The following is a 26,469-nucleotide window of genomic DNA, read 5'->3' on the forward strand; positions in this document are numbered from 1 at the left end:
AACTGCGTCTTGGGACAGCTGCCGGTAGGTTGTCTATACGCTCGCATTCATAAACAATTGTTGACAGCAACAAACCTCTGGGCCCCAGTGGCCTTCCTCAATGCCAAGTAACCGCGTATTACTAACAGTGCGATGCACCTCCACAATACCACCGCATCATTCTTTCTTTCGTTTATGCAGGCATTACGCGAGGTGATCCCTCACGTGGCCATGGAGCGCAAACTATCCAAGATCGAGACGCTCACGCTGGCCAAGAACTACATCATGGCGCTCACGAATGTCATCTGTGACATACGCGGCGACCCCAAGCCGTACCAGTTCTGCCCAGCCGAGCTTCCGCTGCACGATGACGAAGAGGACGACATCGACGAAGACGACCTCAAGGAGGACGACCTATCTGTCAGCGACGGTGGCGCCCCCTGAGCGCCCTTGCACCGCCGCTGTCGCCACGGCCACCACTACCACCAGTCATCGCAACCGAGCCGCCGCCGCCTCCAAGCCAAAAGAAGCCAAGCCAAGCCACTACGTTGAGTCACGCCACCGCTGCTTGCTAAGGGTGTCCGGGACATCGCGAGGGTTGGACTTTGTCGCGACGGCGGCCATCCGACAGTGTCACTCTTGTTCTTCTAGTAGGCAAATCTCGCTATGCATCGTTCACCGCTGCTGTGCGGACCTCTGTAGAGGATGCACTTGACGAGGCACCTTAGTTGGGGCGCCATCTGGTTTCACTGGCGGCAAACTCTGGAAACACCCCTGGTTCGTTGTATTCCGCGCTTCAGATTAACTTGTCGTCTGGTAAGGCTGTGGGGTGGCAGACGACAAAGTCGCGTACTGGGCGCCGCTTATTACGTGCGTGGGCGTGGACTCGTCTCGCTGGCGAAACTCTCGTCTGTTTAACTGCAGAATCCGCGGCTTAAACCCGCCCAGTAGTAGTCGTGTCTTTGGTGATCGCGCAAGTTAGTGCAGTGTGGGACACCTTAATAAGCGCGTGATGGTTTCAGTAAGGGAGACGTCGCTGAGAATCCGGACGTCAGGAAACCTCTCCAGTTATACACCGGTTCTGAAGGAAATATTTCGTTTTTGCTTCGAGCCAGACGTTGTGAAACCGCATTGTGGGAACTTTATACCGGATGGTTGTTAGTGCGCCGAGTACTGTGTTTCGTCAGCCAGTGTTGTGGACTGAGCAGTTAAAAGCCTTTGAGGCTCCTGTCGAAGGGTTCACAAGTGCATCTTTCCTACGCAGCAGTGGTGTTCTGGAACGTGGTCTCAGCAAAGGAACTCGACATTCGATGAGCTCCGAACTCTGGCGTCGCTGTATTTATTATGTTGTGAGATGTTCATACCGTGGAACGCGGTGAGCGATGCCGGGATATTGATTGTTGTAAGTTTTTTTTCCCCTATCAATGGTTGTTAGGCGCGAAGAGTATTTACGAAGGCCGAAATCGTTTATCTCGCCCAACAGATACATAACGCTGAATATAGAAGTCATGTGTTTTTTTTTTTTTCCTTCGTCATAAAGCCTTGATTGTGAAATAACAAGGTTGCCATTGTTAACGACAGGCAGTCGTGCATGTGAGTGTAGCAGTTAGTTTTTTTTTTTTTTTGTAGGCTGATTGATTTCACTATTTTTTTTTTTTTCGGGAAGCTGCAGCTATTGACGCATCTCATTTTCCGGGCTGATCGTTCCAACTGCTTTCCTCAACGGATGTATCCGGTGACGTAAGCACGCGTGCAGAATAATGACATGATCGAATGTATTGAACAAGCAGATGTCAAGACAGCGTTCTCTCGCCTGTAAATAGAAATTCGTATTTCTTTTCTTTTTTTACCTCACGAGATCATACGTGTCGCGGAATTTAGGTCGTGTATGCACTCTTGGTGGCTCAAGGTTCATGGTGCCAACATATATGTATTTCTGAAGAGTATGCGTCGGGGACAACCGGAGGTTCCTCTTTTTATCTTATCACGATCGCCTTTTTTTTTTGTTCGCGTTCTTAGTGTGTCTCTTGAATTTTCTTTATTATCGCAAAACCTGCCTGAACAATCAACCAAACGAAGCGTTCGCACAATTTCAGGAGCACGGGTCCAAAAGTAGCCGTAGTGAAAATTATCACGCCGCATAAAGCGCGTTTGTGTGAATCAAGTTGAAAAAATGAAATACCATCTGCTTGCCTCGTGTAGCCGTTGCTGCTGTAAAGGAAGTTTCCTGAACAGTTATCTATACCCCGTTGACGATCCCATCCCCATCTCTTCCCAGCTTTTGTCTTCCACCAATACTCAAAACGTGTCTCGTTTATCTCGACCACTGGCCAGTTGACAACCATCAGGTTCAAAACCCTATTGATTTTGGAGGGTGGACAGTCCCTGTGTCGCCCCTGCTGGATCGCGCCTTCGCATTTCGTTACAACGTAATAAGTCGTTTCCAGATTATTGTAACCTTTCTTTATTTTTTGCAGCAGATGCGTCATGAGTGGCCTTGTTGCAAATATTTGTTCCTGCATGTTTTTTTTGTTTTTTTTTCTATTCCGTCAGCCAGCTCGGGCATAAAAAAAGTCAAGGCACTAATCTTAATCTTATCGTACAAATTTTCTTTCCCGATTTCTTGCTCGCTGATGTCGATAAGCTGAAAGATCGTAGCGCCAGAGTAATTTTTTTTTTATCTTAGGCTCTAGGAGCTGCCATAAGCAGGCATCGTCATCGACCCAGCCTATATCGGGCGACGTCGCTTCTTCAGTTTCGAGTCGATGTGTTCGATCGCGCGTCGATGCGCGACGATCATGTCGATGAGGCCGTACGGCTCGGCTCACCCTCCACAATTGTCGCGTTTATTTTTGGCTCCACGTCGGCAAGCGTTCGTGACTGCTTTCGATAGTACACGACAGAGGGGAAGATGTTATTTTTCTACTTGATAAAAAAAAGAAGCCCTGTACAGTTTCCTTTTTTGCTGTTGTTGTCGTTGTGTACAAGAACATTCTCCGAGCGAGGAGAGAATGTTGTTGCAGTAATCAGCGCTAGCATGCGCACGCTTGAGTGTCTGGGACAAGTGTCGTGCATATTCATTTTTTTTTATCTCTCTCTTCATCATCCTTACTTTCGTTCACCACGTTTCCGGACTGCGAAAGATTTTTAAAGCGACAATTGCTTCGCGTCCGATATTGTTTTGCCTTGGGGACTCAGTGTTTCCTTTATTTTTTTTTTTCCTTGCTCTAGTTTCACTTTTTTGAAGTTTGCTGTGAAACCTATCGGTGGCGCCCTCTTCGAAGAGTGTCGTACGGCATTCGCTGGGGTGTTTCCAGAGGCCGACAGAAACAGTTGAAAGCATGCAGTGCGGATGTCTCCATTTTCTTTACGTGACAACGCCACGCCCAGTTTGCTTTGTTCGAGAATGTCCAGGCCAAGTGGTATCGGAAAAAGGTGCGAGAAGATGGGGCCGTTCCCTTAACAACGGTTCTAAGTTATTGCTTTTTCTTTTTTCTTTTTATTGACATATACTCACTACTGCGTCACTAGATTTCGAAGGGCACCTTGCCGAACATTGATGACTATCGATGGTATCTTTTATTGTCATGCAGCCGGTCGTCGCTGGACATTTGTTTGCTGTGTGCGGTGATGATTCTGTGAACACAAAACGTTCGGAGCTTTTTATTTTGTTTACGGGATGCCTGAGGTGATGCGAGATGATGATGAGGATGTTGTTTCCTGTGCCAACGTGTGTTTGAGGGATTGTCGAGTTGTTTGGGAAGGAGAATTTGAGTGAATGTAGTTACATTAACTAAGAGTGAGCCCAAGAGAGTATTGGAACGGTCCCTAAGATGGCGCTGACATAAGACCAGCTGCTGCGGAGCAGACGACTCTCGATGCTTAACCGAGAGGCTGTCTTTTTAGTTAAACGAATGCGCCAGATTTCCCGCAGGCTATACCATGACGGCTCGTTTCGCTAGCCGCCGTTTTCTTGGTCTTGACAGATGACGTAAGGCTATGCGCTCTGTAGCAGACGGCACGCACTTCTTTAACAACCGTGACCCAGCTGTTCCAGAAGTGTGTGCCTATGACCGCAGACGAACACAGTCTTCTGGTCCTACTGACGTGCAGACGTATAGGCCTCGACCTTCCCGCTTGACCTCGGCTGACTTTGGCAAGTTGTGCTGACGTCACGTTTCTGAGGCATCCGCACTGCGCGCTTTGGTGCTGACGCCGCTGTTCTCTGCGCACAGAGTGCAGCGTGCATGGCTCTCCGATTTGCCACCACCGCCGAAACGTCTTTGCAATGGCGTGCTGCCGATGTTATCGTTCGCTTTCGGCAATCAAATCTCTGTCGTCTGCGAGGGAACCGAATTTTATTATACCACGGGGCTGACTGACAATCGACGCCACTCGGGGGAGCCGCTCACGTACGCGCGTGCGCACGCTACTCGGAAAGTTACGTCAGTGAAAGGACTGTGCATAGTTAGTTCCTGTGGTCTCTCAAGCATTTTTGCTCTTGTTTCAGTTGTTCTCCTCTTTTTTCTTTTCTTTTTTCTCAGTCTTTGTTTCGCCGCGCATTCAGCGTGGTGTGCTCGTGTCGTCTCAGGTTGCGTCGCTCTGTGTTAACGTGAGTGTTGTATATTACTCGATTGGTGTGAAAGCTGTGACTATGCAAGTTTAGCTTTGCTGCTCCGCCCCCTCTCCCGCGCCCCCTTGCCCCCTTTTCCCTCCGCCATCCACTCCGATGCTTCCAGTCAGTCGTCCATACTCTCGCTTATGCAGGCATCCAAGGGCCTAACCTACCGTATTTAGTCGTAGCAGTGTTGTGTACCGGTTTAAACCTTGGCACACTATCGTAAAATGTAGGTGTTCTCTCCGAGCGGCGCGCCTAGATCCCGCCTAGCAGCGACGGATTCGGACATGGCACAAGTTGGTTAACGCTCCTCGTCGGAACATAGCGGGCTTATTGCATGCGATGTTCAAGCATGTGCTACGTCCATTCCAAGATGCGGGGTTAAAAAAAGAAAGTTCCAAGGCACACACACACGCCGTAGACGTTCCGTTTGACTGCCACGCGCAGTTGCGCATTCGCTGGTCATCGCGAAGTAAGAGAGCACAGCCGCCACTCTGGTGAACTTTTTCATAAAGTCGGGTCGAATGCAACTGCCACGGCGAGACCTCCAACTGCATGTTGCAAGAATTCGCTCGTGTGGAGAAAAACTTGCCACAACTCTGCGGCGTCTCTTCACGGTGCCCCGAGCGAAACCTACTGGAGAGCTCGGATGGTCTTCAGGGGACAAGGCGTCGTTGTTACCTCCGTATTCTGGAACGTTCCTCCACTCCAAAGTGCACCTCGGCTCGGGAAATCGGATTGCAGCGTCACCCTTCGAGGACAGGGGTCACTACGCTTAATTGACGCTCCACGGCAATTATTGTGAAGGGTAGTTTCTTATCAAGTAGACGGGCTGCTGCTGTGCTAAACTCGGCGCAGTGGAGCAAGAGCTTCCGAATTGAAGAACGCTTGAGAACACGAGGGTGTAAGCCTTCACTCAAACCCCTTCGCTCTCTGCCCGAGCAGTGACGCTCTCGGCCCTCAGGCAGAATTTCATGTTTGTTTTTCGATCAATGATAGATGAAGAGTATGAACGCTGTAAGCAGGCAAAGACACCGGCCTGCCGTAACATACTCGGTGGTAAGGTATAGTTAGAATTGTTTGCAACCGCCTGGCAGCCGCACTTCGGCAGAGGCGAGTAAGTGTGGGGCATAATTGGAAAGGAGTCCGCCTTGCTACCCTGCGAAGAGGAGAGGGGAGTGACCTCTGCGTGAAAGAGGTGACCAAACCGTGCTAAATAAAGCACACGACTGTTCAAACCATGTCTCGTGCCAACGTTGCTCCGTTTCAAACATCGATAGCTACTCGCCCTAATGACACGTGCTCGTTCCCATTATCCTTACAAAACCCTCTTCCAAGACTAGATGTCCTCCGACCTCCTCTGACGTCCATTTCATTCTTATATCGGCCCTACGCATAGGAAAAGAAAAGAGTACCTGCTGACCTTCGTATATTGTGTCCGTCGTCCGTACGGTATAGTTGGCGCATGCGTACTGGCGACGTCGCGTCGAGTCGCATGCCGGTAGTCTTGCTCCATGTCCGCGCCCTTCGCGGTTGCCCGTAGTTGTAGACGTGGTGCATACTGTTTTTTTCTTACGATTCGGTTCTGTCCATCACATTCCGTCATTCTTCCCGTGACCTGGCACAAGACAAATCCCTCTCCGTCTTGCCGTCTTGTGGAAGGATGTTTCCTGGCGCCATCTGGCGCTCGCGCTGGTGTCCCGCTAAACCCCGTGAGAGATGTTTAAAAAGATGAAGTAGATGTGCAGTGCACCTCGTAAGCCTCGTCCTCTGATAACCTTTGTAGCCACGGTACCTATCACGTGATCTCCCACGCATTCTTACAAAGCAAGCTGTTATCAAAGTTCCGATCTGTTATTTACTTTTTTTTTCTTCGTTTCAGCCGCATAATTTAGCTCCTCTGGCTAGACGTTCAACATCCGCATAGATGCCCGTGTAGCTTCCTTAACTACTTCCAGAATTCGGTGATAGTGTCAGTCTTGCGAATGAGGGCACAGGCGCAGTTTCTGTTTTCTTGTTTTTCTGCTCAATACATTCCATCTATTGATACTCTTCGCGGACGCGCCTTCCTTTTTTGGGGACGCTTTGTTTTGGAAGAAGCTGGACGCAAAGTAGTCGTAGCGGAGCTCCTGACGGAAAGATGCGACAACGGCAGTGAGGTTTTTGCTTAGTATCGAATCGCGAAGCGCTCATAAGCGTCAGCTATAGCGGTGAGGTATCCACGTTTTCAGAAACGAAGTCCCGTTCAAAGATAAGAATCGATGAAGAGGAAGTCTCGGTCTTCAAGCCAGCTCGGTGTCAGCCAACCTTGCATGAGCGTTGATCGATTGATATTGAAATGACAGGAATCTTTGGTGCCGGCTTTTTCATCGACATTTTGTGGTCAGATGACGTGCGACGTTCAGGGATTGAACATTAGCGACACAGCTAAGTGCGGAATCGTTCAGCGCGAGGGTATGGTGAAACCAACGGATACTAAGAAAGCAGGCTTCTCATATTGGACCAACAGCTCGCTGGAAAGGTTTACGATTGTTCACGAGCAACTCAACGATGGTTCTCGAGCAACTGTTGAGCGCTAGAAATATTTGATTTGATTTATTTGACGACGTTGGAGATGTTTGAATGGCTTTTTATTTCGTCGGTCTTTTTCCACATTTGGTTGTCACATGACAGTACAAGAAAATGGCGTGATAAAAATAAACTGAGAAAGTGAGAATTCCACTGGACTCATTTACGAGACGTAGGCTTTGAATTAGCAATTTTTAGTGTGTCGAGAATCAAAAAGGGTAGTAAAGAGAAAAAAAGAGTTATCTTTGCTTTGACAGGTCTTCTAACGCAACGGTTACTATAACCACAGTTAGAGTTTTATTCGTTCTTAAGCCAGAGTTTACGTAGCTACCATTTTGGCCCATGGGCGACCAGTCTAGAAATGGGCTCGTGCAAAATGTTTTTTTTTAATTCTAGGTAATACACCAATTGTTAAATTCCTGTAGACACTAATACAAGGCCTTAGCATGCTATGTGACAATCGTATAGAATGCTTCTTTCATAAATATTCTGTTCGACTACCAACCGGTCTCGCTAGAGAAGTTCTGGTGGAAAATATCCCAGCGACTCCTCTGTTTTTACGTTAACTATTGAAAAATATATATATAACGGAGACAATGAGAAATATAACGAAGTGGTTTTTGTCAGGATAGGTCACGCTTTTTATGTTTTATTTCATTGTCCTGAAGCTCTAATCTCAGGTGTTCGTTGTAGGTAACGTGCCATTACTATGGGTTCACAGATTTGCCAGCTTCTGTCAACGCTTCCTTTCCCCGTATTGTTCTCTGCGAATCGGGCAGGGACGTCCTATTGTTACTTTCAATCTGGCGTTCACCTCTGTTTCTGGCACGCAAGGAAACCGCAGCTGTAGCAGCACATTTAAACAAGCGTTATACAAAAGAGAATTACTTCGCGTGAGCGTCATCCACAGTGAAAAAGACAAGGGAGACCCAAGACAGGGCACGATAAATCAACGAAGCCTAACTGCGTATTTTTCGACGCGCAAGCGGGAACCTCCTCCAAACTTGCACACCAGTCCAGGTGCATTCGTAGAGACTACCGTGTACTTTAATTGTTTCTTATTTCTCAAAGTTCGTTTGCAGGAAAGGGATGCGCAAGATCCCTCGCGTTATGGTCAAGAATGACACTGTGCCGGCCGAATGGGAAGTCCCTTAGAAGCTACCGCTTGTTTCGCACAAGGCGCATCGTGTACAAATGAGAGAGAGAGAGAGAGAAAGAAACGTTTATTGTACGAAACAGTGTCCCGAGCGAGGACGGGTATCACCCTAAGGTGGGAAGGCTCCTTAGTCCAGGAACCCTCTGGCTTCGACTGCCCTCTTGGCCCTGGCGACGAGTTGTCGTTGGTCTTCCAGGTCCCCGAGGGTTAGCTTGGCCTCCCACTTTTCGAATAGGTCGTTTGCTTCTATTGCTCGTTTTGCGTGCGTCTCTGGTTGCATTTCGCTGCCTTCCTGCCACGGGCATTCCAGGAGCAAGTGTGCCAGAGTGTCGGGTACGTTGCAGAGCGGGCAGAGGTATCCGTAGAGCGTCGGGTAGAGGCGATGCATTATCATTCCGTGCGTGTACGTATTACTTTGCAGGCGTCTGAGGATCAGGCTTTCTTCTCTGTCGAGTTTAGGGTGCGGTGGAGGGTGTACAAATGACAAAAAAAAAGGAAAACGCCTTCGACAGTCGTGCGGAACTTTCTTTTTGTGGTCTCTGCAAACTGGGATCTAGGTTACGTAGTATATGGCGGTAGTAGCAGGCCGTTTTACATAGCGGCTGCGCAGCTGTGTTTTGTCAGGACTTTTGATTTAGACGCAGCGCAGCGTACACTTGTCAGACGAGTTGTCCATTGCGACTGCGAGCTTTGAAGTGAGACGGCATCTAGTGGTCGGGCGACGTAGTAAGACCAGTGGGATCCTCACGACGACCTGGTCCAGTACAACCGTCTAAGAGTTCGAACGTCAATCACAGACAAACGCAGCCCCGAGATGGCTGGCTCGACGCACCATGTGATGTGCCACCCTGGCGTGAATCGAGTTCGGCGCTCGCTGAACGGCTCAGGGGACGCGGCAAGATTTGAAAGGACCAAGCTCTGCAGGGATTCTAGCTTTTAGTAAACATGTTCTTTTTTTTTATTGGGGGCAGTTGTCTTCGAGAAGGGTACACAGATGAACACGAAAGGAACTAAACATGGTGCCGTAGGAAGGTGTCCGATTTCTTGACGATTAATCATGAGACTAATCACTGTCTGTCAGCTTTGACGTCTGTCAATCACTTCGGCCAGTCGTGAAGCGGCTTCTTCGACCAACGTGTGTGGGTGCCCGCTTTGCTTGACAACCAAGCCAATCAACGCAGTCACTTCAGCCCAGAGTCTAATGTACGTCACCTCTGCCGTTCACCTCGTTGACAATTCCTTCCTGAACCTCACTCAGATCGTGTTCTCTACGTCGGTGTGCACTGATTATATCCACGTAGAATCTCTGTTTTATCGTTGGGGACAGTGAATTCTGTCAGCGAACTTCCAGCAGGGATCGTTGTGCTGTACGCTAACTCTGCCCGTATTTGTCCCGTTCTTCAAGTACTTGCCTTTGGCAATCAGCATATCACGTCAGACGAGCAACAGTCTAAAAAAAGCATTCTGTAAATGCCGCCTTTGTGGGACCTACTCGCCGTATTTTTCCTGAATTCTACTCGTGTCGGTGTTCGGCGGTCGTAGCTGTAGCGTGTTTCCTCCCTCGCAGTCAGCGACGCATTGTAGCCAGCTGTCGTTTGACGAATCTTTCGGAGCGCAGCGCCGTATTGTGACCGCATCCTGTCACAACGCTAGCACACGCAAGATGAGTCGCTCTTTTACCGAAATGTTTCTGACGGCCGACAAAAAGCCTTCAAATGAAAATTTGGCAATGCACGTACGTCATTTTCTGAAAAAGTTGCGTTAAAGCAGTTTCGAAATTTCTTTGAATCAGATAAATGTCTAAGTGAGCTCCACTCTGCTACGACACAATATAGCCAGCACTTTACTCTCACGGTGCAGCATCGGCTCAAGGAGCGCGTTTCTTTTTTTTTTTTTTCATTAAACTACCTGAAACTCACCTATAGATCTGCGGAAAATAAATCTTCCAAAATCTCGAAATTTTGGGGAATCTCTATACAAGCATATAACAAAAGAAGTGTTATCGTGGACGAATGAAAACCAAAAAATGGCGAAATTCGTATTAGGGCTATAAAACAGGGAATTTATTTTCTCGAGCAGAAGAGGCGTTAGCATACTTGACTTGAAGAACTTCGAAAACTTTCACTCCACTCATTGCAGCGACTGTCAAATTGGGCCCTCGGATGAAGTACCCATCGACAAAATTCTTACATTTATTGTTCCCATGATTAAATTTTCGTGCTCCTTTTTTTTTTAGGTGGTCCACGATGGCACAAAATGAGCCTGAACCTGATTCTCGGAAACAAAACTTCCCATTTGCAGAACGTTTCGCACTTGTCCGAGATGTCGAAACTGGTACCGTCGTCTGATTGGTACAGTTGCCATCGAGCAAAGGAAATTGTCATAGGACTAGCGATTGCGAAATTACTCGACAACTCGAGGTGCCGGAATATTTTCAGCAAATTGGCTCTGCAAAAATCCCCCAAGGCGGAGGAAGGCTCACGAAAAGAAAATTGGTGCTCAATTTGAATTCCAACTTTGGGTTTCGAGAATCGAACTCAACCTATTGTATTTGCGTAGAACTCACCTAATCGAAACGCTCCGAGGACATGTCAGAGAAGTCAGAGAAACGGTTTTACATTCGCGACTGGGGGATGCTGAGATTTCTAACAAACGCGGTGTTATCTTCGCTTTATAAGGTCAAGCCTGAGCGTGGTGGCTAGAACAGCTTTTATCTTTATACTATGCGAATGGAAAATATCGTGCTGTGACCTTTCCGGCCGTTTTAGTTTCCACTGATGTTCTTCACACGTCTGAGTTAGACCTTTGTTCCGACCCGGATGGACCGAACACTCCTACATTCTGGCAATTTCTCGATCGAGCACTTTGAAAACAGTACATGAAGCAGTTGCTTTTCTTTAACCACCTTGTAAGCTAATTGCTCAGAGCGTGTTTCTTGATTCCTAGTTACTTGAATCAATTTTGTCCGGCAAGTCGGCGCTAAACAGGAGTGCAGATATTTTGACTTTAAAAGAAAAAAAAGCGTATATCAATAATCTGTAAAGTAGCGTGCACTGTGTCCCGTATACGTGAAATATCCGGTAATCGATAGAGAGAGAAAGACAGAGAGATAGAGAATTGACACTTGCCCTTGTAAGTCAGCAAGCGAGCGCAAGAAATCAGTGTTGTCAGGAACAAAGCGACGGTCCTGTAATCGACGTCCGCCGCGATAACTGTTGTCGCCCGCCTCTGTCCCTCCGAGTGACGTCACGATGAGTATACGGTGACGTCATTTCCGACGTGTAACCTCCTCGACCTCTTCTCGCTTCTCAACGGCGCCAGTGTTTGCGCTTCCCACATTTTTCGGCGTAGGGAAGCGAATGTCACGCCGTCGTTCGCACTCGACCGAAGTCGCGAAGGCGAGTCGCCATGCTCGTCTAAGCCGGGAGGCTTGTGCCAGTTGCTTGTTGTGTAAAGGCGTTCGAAGGGATTCGCCCCCCGTTTGACCGCCTCGTTGTCGCCGCCGTCGCGTCGCTGCTTCGGTCTTTCGCCGAACGTTGGCGACGCCGAAGTTTGCGGCACCCGGGTCAATGTGCCGCTGTAACAGTCGCCGTGTGAATTGCTGGGCACGGTTCAGACGCAGCTTTCGCTTGTCTCGTGATTGGTCGATTGAACGGCGCAGCGCAGACGCTGTACAAAGTTTTAAGGGAGAAAGTTTTCTGGGAAGCAGCTTTCTTTTTCACCTCGCGCACACTGAAAGGTTTTGCGTTTTCGCGTTAACGCTTGCGTAAGCACTGTAATATGAGAAATCTCAATCTGACAATTCGTAGCCAAGCGCTTTCCTTGTCATACGTTAGCGCATACGTTGTTTTCGCGCGGCTTTTCGTGTCAAAGCGACAGTGGCTGTCGTTACGCTAGTGAGTTCTTGAAGTGAAAACTTGCAGTGCATGTATTTTTGTCTGTTGTGCATCAGACAGAGTATGTGAATCATCAGTTGCTACGGAAGCGTGCTAAAATAGCGTTCGACCCCACGTTGAGCGCCACTTTTGAGAGGCTGGCGATGCCTTCATCAAACCTGTGCCGTAAATTATATGCCTGTGTTTCTTGCTTGAAGTCGGACACGTATCTTGTGGGCGCATGGGCGAAAGACAGATCAACTTTGTGAATCTCGGCACGACGTCATCGAGCCGTCTTGGCGTGTAACGTACTTGGATTGCTATCCCCGACAGTGCTATTCCGCTACGACGTTGAATTGAACCATCGTGTTTGCCCCTTGATTGGCTCATAGGACCTCCAACATATTGTTTGAGTGCCGCAGAAGGCATACAGGTGGTTCTAAAACAGGACCGATTTAAGCCGTGTCTAAGCGAGCACCCCTGCAACGTCATAATTTGTCCAAGACGTGTCATGATGACGTCGCGCGCGAGTATGCTGCAGTGTGTGGCGGTGCTTTGTAGAACTTTTGGCGAAGCAGTCACCTTTTCACAGTTTGGCGTCATTGGGAACTTGTGTGCTTCTGTCGATCGTCAACCGGCGGTAATGCACTATACGCGCGCACAGCCAACTGCTGTGCTAAGTTTTGTTTTATTACATGCTGTCTTCTTTAGGGGAAACCGATCACGAACCTCTCTCACAAGCAACACTGTTTGTCGCACGCCCACACCCTGATCAACAAGCGTTAGATGCGTCCGAAACAGACCCACTGCCGTTTCTGCCGCGAACTGTGAATGTGATTGCCCAGATATTGTAACGCCGATTCTCTTGTACGCGAGTGTACGTGTTCATATGCATTTCTCAGAATCACGACTGTTTACTGAAAGCGCGGTGTCTCGAAAGTAATCGAAGCGACGGACTGCCGGTCTGTGTTCCAGCTTCACAACGATCATTTCCAGGCTAGGGCTGGGCAGCGAACTGGCAAGGACGCTTTTACGTATACGACGGAAAGTCGCTTCAGATGATAACCACTTCTATTCTGCGTTCTCGCCGCTCGTAGAGAGTTTTAGATGACGGGGAACCTGAGCAACGGGCCTGACGTTTGGTTTCCTCTGTACAGTGCCCCTTCAAGTGCTTTGCGCATGCGCAAGGTCTCTGAGACCACAGCGCAAACTGCTCCGTAACTGGGTTCACACTCATCTATCTTCCTCTCTCTTTCCTCAAGCTTTTTGTGTGGCGCAGCAGGCAATTCATATTGTGTAAACCGCTGCTTGAAAAACTTCACAGGGAGTTTTAGCTCAGCGCAACTGTAGGATGTCGTTACGTGAGCGGTTTACTGCATGCCCTGTTTCCTAGCGATGAAAATCTGGACACGTAGCTTCTATCCTTTAGTCGGATATGAAGTGTACGCGGCGGAGTATCGTGAGATAATTACGCTTTCCAAAATTGTCTTATACGTAATCTTCCTAGATGCGATACGAGTGGGATTCCGGGATAGGCAAATAACACAACCTGAGATTCCCCCTGGGGCCACATGCCGAAGACGAGGCTACGTGCCTCACCTTGCCTGGGCAACAATTTCTATGTGCTGCCTCATAACCGGGGAGTAAATATGCTCCAAAACTTGCGTTTCTCTAACCCTTCCTAATAAGCACCTGTTAGCACAATATCGGCCTTAAGACGTGCCGGACATGGGCTATTTCGTATTTATACGCCGAAGTATATATACTGTGCGTGGAGCTCGTAGCACGGAGCTGGCAGTGCGATCGGAACGCCGTTATGTTGGAAAGATTTGGTGAACCGCAAATAAGCTTCCGCTCACATCAAAACCTTGCATTAGCACCGACTAGGAATCAAATACGGCCAGGCCTGAAACGTTAAATCAACCCCGGCCCTATCCAATTCCTATTTCCAAGTAATGTAACGTTACGACGCGCGTAGATATCGGCAAGGCACTAAAGCTCCCCAACATTCCTGCGTTCCGAACGCACTACCAAACACTCATCCTACCGGCTACGCGCACTGTATAGAGACAGTACGGGAAATTCTTTCGAGTCGATACCCCGAAGTCGAAGCAGCACATCCGGCTGCGCGGAAGCTTGCATTGTTGTGCGGCACTGCTGTTGAACGCACCAGCTGTCACTCTGGAGGTCGCCTACCGCTGCGGAAAACCACATGTTCGCGCGCGCAAGGACTCGAGAAAGGCTGAATCGAACGAGCCACGCATCGCTGCGGCTGTGTAAAGCGACGCTACCTTCTTTTCGCTGGCTTCCTGTCGTACTTTTGGGCTTTCTTTCTTATCCTGACCTCTTACATAGGACGTCGGCTCACTCGAAATGCGACAAGAGTCCGTTCACTCTTGAAGCTTCCGTACATTTTCTTTTATTCTTCATTTGTCGTTTCAAAGTTTGAAAAAATTATACATGTCGTGACATTCCCTTGCCAGAGAAGCTTGCTTGCCTTCTTTTAACATTAATGGTAATTGCTAACTCGGCTGTCTTTCTAACTTTAGCGTGTTCTTCCTTTCTTAATTTTTTTCTTGGGCGTGTTGCCCTTGTGGTTTCGGACAAAAGCGATTATCACGAGTGTTTCTTCATTTTCAGTTCCGTAACTATTCCAAGCGGTCTCTTAGCGAAACCAGAGTTATTTCTTTTCAACTCGTTTTCTTTTTTCTTTCTAGAAGCTCGGAGCGTTTATCGAAATAGGTTCGGCGTCTAAGACACCTTACGTCGTCATCTTACGTCGCCAGAGGGAGACACTTGCTTCAGGCAGAGTTTCATTTACCCGCCCTTTATTTGTTCCGGCGGAGAGGAGCGGTAGGCTTTTCCAGTGAAGTGCAGAAATTGAAGGTCACAGGACGTTAATCTTTAATCGTTGATTTTCTTACGTGGTCCTCCTGCCTGAAAGACGACACGCACAAAAAAAAGTGTCGGACGAGGATTGGGATCGCAAGTTCTAAAGGAAGGACAGATGCCACGCGTCATTGCAGTTTCACCTCGCCCACGTGTGTTTTCTCTCTCTCTCTCTCACTTTCATAGCAATGCCCCTAGACCTACGTTCCACTGTGGGATCATTGTTCCGTGTCATTACTCGCCCCTTTCAGAGGACTTTTAATGTGCCAAAACGCGTCTGACTGGCGTAGCTGAGCAGATGCGACCTGACGTGATACTGACGTTTTTGTCTGCGTCCCTTCGTTTTTATGCCCGTGGTGGCGGCAGAGTTATCTCACTTAGAGGTCACGCGAAACCTGGCTTCCATTATGGCGCGACACTTGAATGACTCGTCGAGCTTTCGGTAGAACGCGTTCTTTCGTCGCTACCTTCTCCAGTTTACACTATATCGGCGTGACTCCGACTTCTGCGTTTATTTTTCTTTCTATTTGCTAGAAAGAGGCGTTTTACCCTCTCCCGTTCGAGTTTCATATGGCCGTCATAGAGCACCTTTGGCGTAAGCTATTTGACTCACACAGCGGAGCGTCCCAAAGGCAACACCCACTCGAATTGCAACTCCTTCAGTTGTTCATCACTGTACGTTATTTGTCTGGTTAATCTCGCACCTTCCACTGCCAAAAAGCTTTCCCTCAGCCCCCCCCCCCCCCCCGACCCCGTCGTTTTTCTTGCTGATTTGTTTGAGCGATCACTTTTCGGAGTGTTCTTGCAAAATGCTTGCAGAAGACATGCGAGGGAACGCAGCAACATCGCGAAACCTCATAAAACAGAGGCCGCAATTTCGCAAGGTGACTTAGCAAAGAAGAGCCACGTAAGAGGCGAGCACGTTTCACTCGGCGTCCTCACCCAAACCGCCTTGTCCTCCGAGAATAGATTCTCCCCTTCGTTCGGCGACAATGGAACAACTTCTTTCGCGGACCCTTTCCCCGCTGTCCCCCTCGCTCTGCCAGCCGCTGCGAACATCAGTGCTTGAACATCTATGGTCTATTGTGCGCTCCTGGGGCCATTGTTACACACCGGTTCCAGCCCAACGTTAGACAGCGGGCAAACGGGAGAGAAACGCATAACCGCGGCTTGGCCTCCGTGACGGATGAGAATCCACTGCGCAGTGCGCCTTGAGAGAGCGAGTTAGGTTGCGAAAGATGGGCTCGTGCAAACCCAGCTCCCGCAAGTTTAGAAATAATGTGAGAGTGAGGCACTCAATGCCGTCTTCGTTATCTGCGACGCCACAGACTAACTAAAACGTTCTGGCACTGCTTTGCATAATAGGCGCCAGAAGACCGATCGCTTCGACTGACGATCGTTCTGTATAAAAGCTTCAAGTACTCCACCTGGCGGCTCCCTCAGAGATGTTTATTTTAACAGTCCATTGAAATAAAATTACAGACGCATTGTGTTGTGAAGTCTTAAGATTTTCTATATGCAGACTTCCCGTGGACTAACGACATTATAATTTTTTTTGTCGCTTAGTGTCTGTAGAGTTGCCACGAACGACCCGCTCCGAATTCAGGGGTACACAGTAGACCGAAGGAAACCAGGCGTGTTAATGCCGCTCATCTCTGTGGACGGTATACAGAGGTTACCAAGCCCATAACAAAGCAGTACGGTCAGCGGGAAGTCTACAGAACGTCTACAGAACGTCTACAGAATATAAGGCCTTATCTTTATGAAGGCTATAGTGCTTGAAACAGCGTTGACAAGTTAGCTTTGCGATTACCTACTCTCATGCATATTAACGAATCATGCATGTCACCGCGCATTCTCTGCTATGCAGATGGCAACTGGATGACGGCCGTAGCGGTAGCGCTTACGTTTTAAATCCATTCTTAAATAACACGGTATTTTTTTGTATTTCTGATTTTGTCTGAATCAAATTGTGGGGCATGAACTTTGCCTCGAGAACGTTCTCTCAAGTTATGAAACTAAGTTTAGGCAATCTAGATACCCTTCCAGACTTCTATCAGACTTCATCGACTTCCTACAGACGTACTATTGACAATATATCTCACATATCTGTTTCATCCGGTTTATATATGATCCGCGCGCCTTAAACGATCTGTTCCTTGACATTCCAGTGGGTAAACAACTGTCGACATTAGCAACCCTGTCATACCGGTCGACATTATTAGCCGTGACATAGGTTCACGTACTTCTTACAGAGTTGATAGACGTCATAGCAGCTAGCCTGTATGAATAAGGTTCCGTAAGGGGACAAGGCTTACTTTAAACCTAGTTTGCGATCAATTTCGTAAGATGGCGTTGCCTTCGCTGCCCAGTCCTTCGACTTTGCTCGTATCTCTCTGAATCGAGAGGCGTCTTGAATTTCTCGCATAACAGATATGTCCGCTGTGTCAGCGTTCTCGATTCGTTTGGCCTTACACGAGAGATATATGTACGATATGAATCGTTGCGTAGTTGGTAGGTTTTCCTTTTTCTTTTTTTTTTCATGCGAGTGTGGCTTCATGTACGAAGTGTGCATGTGTGAGCTTTCATGTTGTTGCTGTTGTTGTTGCCGCTGCTGCTATTTGTTCGTTTATGTTGTCTGTTTGCTTGTTTGTTTGATTTCTTTTATAAACATATGCATTTTTTTATTGCGCGTTCGCGTGAGAAATGAACACATGTCACCTTCCCACGTCCCCCAAACCTCGACTATTTTTTTTTTATCCGCTTCACACAAAGAGAACGAAAGTATAGAAAGACGACGATGAAAGATTGAAGAAAAAAACACGAAAAAAAACGACAAAACACTTGAAACGACTAGAAACACACGAGACAACATTTCTTGATATGACGCAACCGCAGAGAGTAATATATATATTTTCTATGGGTCTGTCCCATTTGTTGACATATATTTCTATAGTGGTGAGACGGCGTTCCTTCCACATCGTACCGGTATAGTGTATATTATATATAATTATATATATATACATATATCTACACATGGGTATATATATATATACAACTACCTATATACAGAATGCCGTATATGGACATGCAGAAAAGACGTGTTGTTCCAGTTTCTTGGAAGATATTTGCTGTTGTCAAATAAAAATGTTTCGAAGCTCTTTGTGTCCTCTGACAATCGGGGTCGGTGTTTGCGCGCGATCACCATCGGGAATACCCGTCACTTTCACGAGATTTCGCGTGACTGGGCACCGGACGCCTCGGCATACATGGTAGACAGCATTGCTGGCTGGCACCGTGCCAAGCTTGCTATCTTCTCACGCTGCCATGAATGCTGTCGGCCGTGTACTTCGAGGTGGTCGTTGCCGAGTCACGCGAAATCTCGCGAACGCGACGGTATCCCCGAAATTGATCGTGCGAGACTACTGCCCCACGGCGTGCGGATAAAATTCTGCACGCCTCGATCATCTTAGCACTCTATAAAAAGTTTTTTTTTTTTTAGCCAGCAAGCGTCAAGCACTGCTTGACACTACCTCAAATGGTGAGCAGTATGGCAGATTACCTCGCTTTTTTTATTTGTTCGACCCCCCCCCCCTCCTTCTAAAGCGTACGCAATCGCTCATCGTCATCAATCACATCTTCTAGGCGCTGTACACAATTAGGCTCCGACACAAAGCACCGGCACAAGAAAACGCCAACTCAAAATTCCCACTGGCATTTATTGAAATGCGAGACGCATGAATTATGGATTGTGCATGACGTCATAAGCTCCACCTACAACGACGTGACGAAGCTCTAACAAGAAAAAAAAAAGAAGATTAGGGCTTTTCGATTTCTAAGCCAAAGTATGCGATCGCAGAAGCTGAGGCTGATGAGCGTTGCAGAAATAGTAGAAGAAACTAAAAATTAAATTCTCGGATTTTACGTGGCCAAATCACGATCTCGTTGTGACGCAAGCCGTTGAGGGGGGGGGGGGGGCGGGACTCCGGATTAATTCTGACCACCTGGGGTTCTTCAGCCTGCGTCCCCTTAAAGCACGGGTACACGAGGTTTGTTTGCACTCCGCCCCCATCAGAACACGGTCGCCGCGGCCGGGATCCAAGCCACGACCGCTACCCACAGCGGCTTAGATCCAGCAGCGCCACGGCCACCAGGTTACTGCGGCGGGTACGTAATCGCAAGGAAATGTGTAAGTAGCGCCTGGTTGACGATAATTCCAGCCTGGGCAACAAAGGCAGTCTGAGGCGATTCTTCAAATGCGGAGCATTTCCTGGCGAATATTTGGCACTCTGACGCTATCTATCTAGCAGCCTACATCTTGGTGCTCTCACGGTCGTTTAATTTGGTAGTTACCAAAATTGGCATAGTACGAGAAGCGTGCGTGACGAACGTAAATGATAGGCGTTGGCATGAATTTCATGACGTGCGTGTCCATGTAGGTCAGGAAACAGCCGCCTACCTCTCCGTGCTCTCGTGGTCGTGGTCGTGGTGGTTTTTTTTGCCTATCTCCTACAAGAGAAATCACCGGTTTTTGGGTGTCATTGTAGACCGGGACCTCACTTGGAGCCCTCATGTTGCCCACTTAAAGAAGAAGCTCACATCTACTGTTCACGTCTTCAAGTTCATCGCCGGCAAAACATGGGGATCGTCAGTGGGCTCCATGCTACAGTTATATCGAGCACTGTTCATCGGATTCCTACGCTATAGCTCCCCCGTGCTTGCTAAAACATGCAAGTCAAATCTTCGAGAACTTCAGAGCGTGCAGGCACAGGCACTACGTGTTTGCCTAGGCCTTCCGCGCAGCGCCTCGACAGCTGGAACCATTATAATCGCTCAAGACCATCCGATCACAACTTACATTAGCACCGAAACGCTTAGAGCCCATGTTCGTCATGTTTCACGGATGCAGTCAAGCTTTCTTGCGTGCCTGCCAGAACGACGACCACAGGCGTCCTTCTCCAACAAGGTCAACATCCATCGTGCCTCCTTACCATCGGGTTTCACACCCTCTGCACGTTCAACCTCAGCTTTGTGGTGTTTAAAACAACCTCAAGTGCGTCTTACGATTCCAGGGATAAGAAAGAAGACCGACCTGCCTACCTTGGCCTTGAAGCAAGCAGCTCTGGATTGTTTGCACACTTTCTACTTTGATCGAGTACATATATATACGGATGGCTCTTCCACTCAGACCAGCTCCACCAGCGCAGTGGTTATACCATCCCATTCACTAAGCATCCAATACAAGATTTCGCACTTGACAACATCGACTAGTGCGGAGCTTGTTGCCCTCCGAGGTGCCGTTGATTATATTAATAACCAACCGGCTAATAGGTGGGCTATATTCTGCGATTCGAAGGCGGCCTTACAATGTCTTCTGGCATCTCTTCGTCGCGGGTCATGTGAACAACTCGTGTCGGAGATACGAGAAATGCACCATCACATGATCGCGAAAGGACACGACGTCGTGTTTCAGTGGCTGCCTGGTCATTGCGGTATCTCCGGCAACAACCTCGCTGACGAAGCTGCTAGAAAAGCTCACGAGGGAGCAACCCTTGTTTCAATACCTTTATCGCGGACCGACGCAGCCCAACACTTAGGCAAGCTAGCGCACTCTTTGACATTGGAGAAGTGGCGCACACCTGAATTCACTCACCATCGCTTGCATTCCCTCGATCCCTATATGCAACTGCGGCTGTTACCAGGTCTTCCGCGAAATGAGGAAACAGTGCTGTGCCGCTTACGTTTGGGCGTCGCATTCACAAATGCTTATGCATTTCTGATTGGAATGGCTGATAGCGCCGAGTGCAATGCCTGCGGTGTCGAGGAAACCATCGAACACCTACTGTGCTACTGCCCATCATATGAAAATGAAAGGCAAGACCTCTGCACAGCTCTCCATCAGCTAGATGGAAAGCCGTTCACCTTGAACAAGATCTTGGGATCATGGCCTCGCATATCACAGCTACAAAAGGCCACGAAAGCGCTGCTGCGATATTTGAAAGCGACTGGATTGAGTCAGTGTCTGTGATCCAGACTGAGTGACCGACTGATATCTCCAGTGGACTTTCTCTTTTCCTTTTTTTTTTTAAATCTTTCCGTCCCCCTTTCCCTTTCCCCAGTGTAGGGTAGCCAACCGGGCTCAGTCCTGGTTAACCTCCCTACCTTTCATTTATCATTTGCTCTCTCTCTGTCTCTCTCGTGGTCGTTTCGTTAACTTGGTCGGCTCCCCGCACACTGCTTCACATAACATCGATTCCCAATGGTCGTGGAATCTGCCGGCTTTTCTTTTGTTTTTTTCTTGTCGTTGTTGCTCGTTTCGACGGTATGGCGCTCGTTTTGGCGGCGCTACCCGACTGGGTGCGTCGAAATCTTTGCCGTTGCTGCGACCCTCTCGGGCGACGGCTCCACGGCGCGTTGTCGCCAAAACACTGCTAGACTGTATTGCCTGTCCGCAGCTTAGAAGTGCCAAGCCGAAACGGAAGCTGTTAGGTTTCCAGCCCTCCACCCCCCCACCTCCCACGGAATGTCGATGACCGAGGGTGTGTTTTGGAATCGAGAAATGAGTATATCAAAGGGCGTTCTGATGCGTTGTTGCGCTTGTTAACGTGAATAGAGAGTTTTAGCTGAGGGTTTACGGTGCCCTCTCGCTCAAAACCGGCGCATTCCAGCAATCTGTGCAGAACAACTGCTTAGCCAGAAAGCCAGTGCGAACAACGCTTACGCCGGCAGCCGAACGTAGAACACTTCCCTCGCTCCGAAATAACGCCGTTTAGCTGAACAAGAATCTGTGTTCGCTCGCTTTTCTATTTTTGCAGCGAAGCTGTATACGTCTGCCAATAATAATAACAATAAAACAAATCAATCAATCAAGATGCTTTGTTTCAAGTCTATGGGTGTACTGGAATCGTTTGTGAACGTCACATGGACTCGGGAACAGGAGGCGTTGCCATATATACAAAGGACAATGGGTATGTACAACCACACAGCCTTGACTCACAAGAGGACAACCCCACCGACTATGGGGATGTCTGTGCCGTACAAACGAAACCCGGAATTTTGATTCCCACTGCGTATTTGTCTCCAGGCACACCCAAGTGTGATATCGAGAAGTTCATGACCAAGCACTTTTTCATGGCTTAGCCACGATGACACTACCCCTGTGATCGTCGTTGGAGACTGCAATGTGGACATATCGAAACAGGACAAGAAATGGTTTACTCAGTTTGTGCTAGAAGAGTTTGATGTGCCACGCTAGTCCAAGTCACCCAACTACTCATCAATGGTGGTGTGTATATTTAACTTTGGCCAAGATTCTGCCTAAGGATGTAACTGAACCAATCGGTGTAAATCACAGTAATCACAAAGCTATCGTCACTAACATTACCAAATGATGAAAATGAACACGGGTACCCTGCGTGATGTGCGAAAGCTTCGCTGGTCATGCATCTCCACAGAGTGAAATGGCTCCTCGATTTTTCTTTCTTTTTATCGCTTTCCACTGATAGCCGCGTCTCTCGCGTCTCAAGAAGACGGTTATTTTATGAAAAAATTCAGTGCTGAATAAGTGGTAAATGCGAGAGAAATGCGTTAGCATTACATCGCAGACCTTTTAGGTCCCGGACCGCATTACAAAGTTGTACAGGACCTTACTCGACATATGTACTGCCTCTTCGAGACGCGAAGTGCAACTGAACGCGGTCCGGAGCAGACCAAAGTCATTTATACTATATATGTATATATATAATGTGTGTGTGATAACATGCAAGGAAGCCAAGGAAATCATATTGGAAATGAGCTGTGGAGGAAATTGAAATGCACAAAACAATGATGAAAAGAGACATGAAAGACAAGTAGAATGTGCGCGTCGAGATCCTATGGTGCTTGTAGTGTACGCAATATACGTTTTGAAGAAGACGCGTAGAACGAGGCACGCGTACTTAATTATGTTCTTGTGCATATCGTGCCGTTGTATACGTTGCCTGCGTTGCACGTGCAATGGTATCAGATATGCAAACGCATGCACAAACACGCTTTTCCCTCGTTCTACGTCTCTTCTAAAAAAAATGGATATACTGTATTCACTACAAGCACAACATGCACTTGTGGTCGGCGTTCTATGTGTACTTATGTCTTCGTTTATTCCGTGCCGTTGCATTCACTCAAATTAAGCGTTTTCAAGGCGCTCGTGTGGGTGTGCGTGGCTAATTTTCAATCGTTTCAAACATGAAGGAAGAAAAAATACAGAAGGGATCATTACGTCACGCAGCCCGCCTTGGCAAGCGAACGCTCCGTGAAGCCACAGTAGTGGCCCAACACGTGACCGCTTGCGTCGAGATCACGGAGCAACAATCGAGATTTGCGGTGGCGCTTGGTACCCAGTAGCTACGTCAGCAGTTTTTATTCGGTGCGCCCTTGTTCAGCTGCCCTGCCGTGGCTCTGACTGCAGAGCGGGAGCACTAAAACCAACTGCGCACTTTGACGTGCGATCACGTGCTGAGCCATCAGATTCGGCTTCATTGCGCTGCGGTATGCTCCCTCCTATATGTTTCCCTCCTCCGTGGTTTCAAGACACGACTTAGAGTGAACGTAGAAGAGCGTATATGCCACCTGAAGCCACGTCAATCCAAGCTAGTGACACGGTGAGCCGTCTGCACGTTACTATAAGCTGGGTCTTCATGCACCGATGTCGACAACAAATCTCAAGACCACCAAGATAGCGCCAGAACTTGGGTGACGAGGTAAGATCGATGTTTACCGAAAGTCTACAACAGCGTTCACATTAAGTGGCGGGGGCTTACGGGTAAGAAATCTTTCCGTTCATTCGGGAGGTTTCCAGAAGACAGTGGCTGTGAAAACAGCAATGTTAATTAGATATGCCGCAGATATGAATTTAGTGTTTCTTTTAAAAACTTCGTTGTGATTCCGTCGAAACCTGCAGAGGACGATAGTTTAGTATTAGCTATTATACTTGAAGTTCCATGTACCGAGAAAATGACAGCAGGCATCGCAGGCATAGACGGGACAAGAAGGGTAGGTAAGAGTGCGTGGGATTCTTCAGTGAACACTGAAGAAAAAGGCGCTAATAAATGTGTTAGCAGTGCCCCTGTCCGACAGGATTTCACCCTGCTCATTCAGTGAGGCGTTGGTGCGGGATGGTTGTGGGTTAATTATTTGACAAAATTTCCTTGAATTTTCACTTATCATGTTAGCCAGCTCGAAAAGAAAGTAAGTGTACTTGCGTGCGCGGATTGCTGTATATGCCTTCTGCTACGTAGTACTTGTTCTACGAGTGATCGAATTTTGCTTAGCTTGACGAAAAAAGGAACTCTTTTCTTATATTCCTGTGTTTTAAGACTTTTTATGAACCATGGTTTATGGCGGTTAACATGAATCGACAATGTCGGATTGTATGTTTCAGTTCAGTGTGCCATATTTTTTTTAAAAAGGGGCCAGTTTTCTCGACCAAATCGGTTGGAAAGGACCGTTTCAAATTCATCGTAAAATTCTTCTAATTCGTTAATTGCCTTCATCATAAAGACGCAATATTTTTTTATGAGATTGACGTGGGGAAAGGGTTAGGGTGAATGTGGCGTGGATTACTTTGTGGTCACTTATTTCACTAGAGTAAATTGTGAGGGGCCGCTCACTTGGGTTCCATTGAAGTTAATGCTATCGTTGGTTGGTAACACCTACATTGAACTGTCCGGCAGGTATTTGACGACCCGGGTTCAGGTCTTCCACGACGGGACGTCGAGACCTTGTCTCAGCGCCACCTCGCGGGCCTGCTGGACAAGCCATAGATGGTCGCCGAGGTCGGAGCTGCGCACAGCGGTTACCCACCTCAGCGATATGGACTCGGAGTTTAGTCCGTTTTAACAGCGGACCTGTTTAAGCTTTAGTTCCGCCGTGGAGGGTTACCAGAAAACTCAGCCCAGCTGTGCGCCGCCTAGCGTTGCCTAGCAACCACCTGCGAGAGCACCGAGCCACGTAACCTCCTCGCACCCCACGCACGTAGGGCGGAGTCGTGATGTAACAGGCGAGTAAAAGCTCGGAACAGCCGGCGCGGCGACACACGCTCTCGCCTCTTCTACTCCGTGCGTACGTGCTGCGACCATGGGAAGACCGAAGAAAGTCCGGACGCCCGAAGAAGAAGCGGCTTACCAGGAAGAGCGCCGTACTGCCGAGCGAGAAGTGATGCGTCGCCGGCGAGCTGATCCGGAACACCGCGCCGAAGCTGCGGCTGAGAAGAGGCGACGCCGAATCGAGGATCCCGAGTTTCAGTCCAGGGAACGCGAGAGTCAGCGCCTGAACGCTCGGCGTCGCCGAGAAAGTGATCCCGGCCCCTGCGACTGCTCGAAAACTTCCAGCTTCAAGCCCACCTAGACAACAACTCAGCAAAGCCTAGCATAACCTCGCAAAACCTAGAAACGACTTAGCCGAGCCTACCACCAACTTAGCAAAACCTTGCATAACCTCGCGAAACCTACAAACAACTTAGGCAAGCCGCGTAAAAGCTAAGTGATCACAAGCAGCGCTGTTGACTCCAGTCTTGCACCACTAGAGTAAGCTGCGAACGCTTTTTTTTTTCTTTCGCGTTGGGCATTACATTCCCATAGCATGTGTTTGAGTGTAGCTGTGTTCTGTTTGCATATCTGACATGTGTATTTGTGTACTTCAGGGAGCATCCGTTTGAGGTGAAACCTGCAAAAAAGAGGTGAGGCGTGCAGACAGGACACAAGAGTAGAGAAGTGGACAACACGAATGTGTTGTCCACTTCTCTACTCTTGTGTCCTGTCTGCACGCCTCACCTCTTTTTTGCATAATGAATCCTTACCATCTAGCTCAGCTTTCTGTCGTTCTAAGTTGAAACCTGTTCGGGGAGGTATTTGTTTGCAGTAGGCGTGGGGCCACTTGTGCCTTGATTAGGTATTTGTGTAGTGGTGGGAATGTTCTTCTGGCTTGTTGGTACATCTTTGTGTCGTCGTTGTATCTGGTCAGTCTGTCTCATTCAGCTCGGGAGTCTTCCCGAGCTATCGGGTGTTCTATTTTTACTACCATACTTAAGAAGAGTGACTGGTTGCCTCCGGAGAACATCACTGCGACCTGAGTTACGCTGAAATATGTCTGCATAATACTGCGTGCTGGCCAGTCTTATGTCCCTGTACAATTACTTTCGGCACGCCCTTTACTGCAACAAAGCAGGCACGTGTCAAGTTTGGACGAAAGCTTTATAAAGTCTGTCTTTAGTATTAATGCTATGAAGTAAGGAGAGGTTGATGCAGGGCTCTCTAGTTCTCCTATGCCTCGATACTTTCTTACTTGGAAAGCGCTCCGCGCATAAATGTCTCAATACAAATTACAAACACCTCGTATGCAGAACTTGC

The 26,469-nt window shown here is 48.2% G+C and overlaps 1 protein-coding gene across 1 annotated transcript in view; it reads left to right on the forward strand.

Moving 5' to 3' along the window:
• Positions 1–18,246, forward strand: part of dimm (basic helix-loop-helix family member dimmed) — a 30,318-nt gene extending 12,072 nt beyond the window's left edge. The window contains exon 3 of the mRNA XM_050177046.3: positions 181–18,246. Within this exon, the coding sequence (XP_050033003.1) occupies positions 181–423 (243 nt within the window). The 3' untranslated portion in view covers positions 424–18,246. The remainder of the gene's footprint in view (positions 1–180) is intronic.
• The last annotated feature ends 8,223 nt before the right edge of the window (positions 18,247–26,469 follow it).

The sequence above is a fragment of the Dermacentor andersoni genome, chromosome 8 (genome assembly GCF_023375885.2).
Source record: "Dermacentor andersoni chromosome 8, qqDerAnde1_hic_scaffold, whole genome shotgun sequence".
Classification (NCBI taxonomy): Eukaryota; Metazoa; Arthropoda; class Arachnida; order Ixodida; family Ixodidae; genus Dermacentor; species Dermacentor andersoni.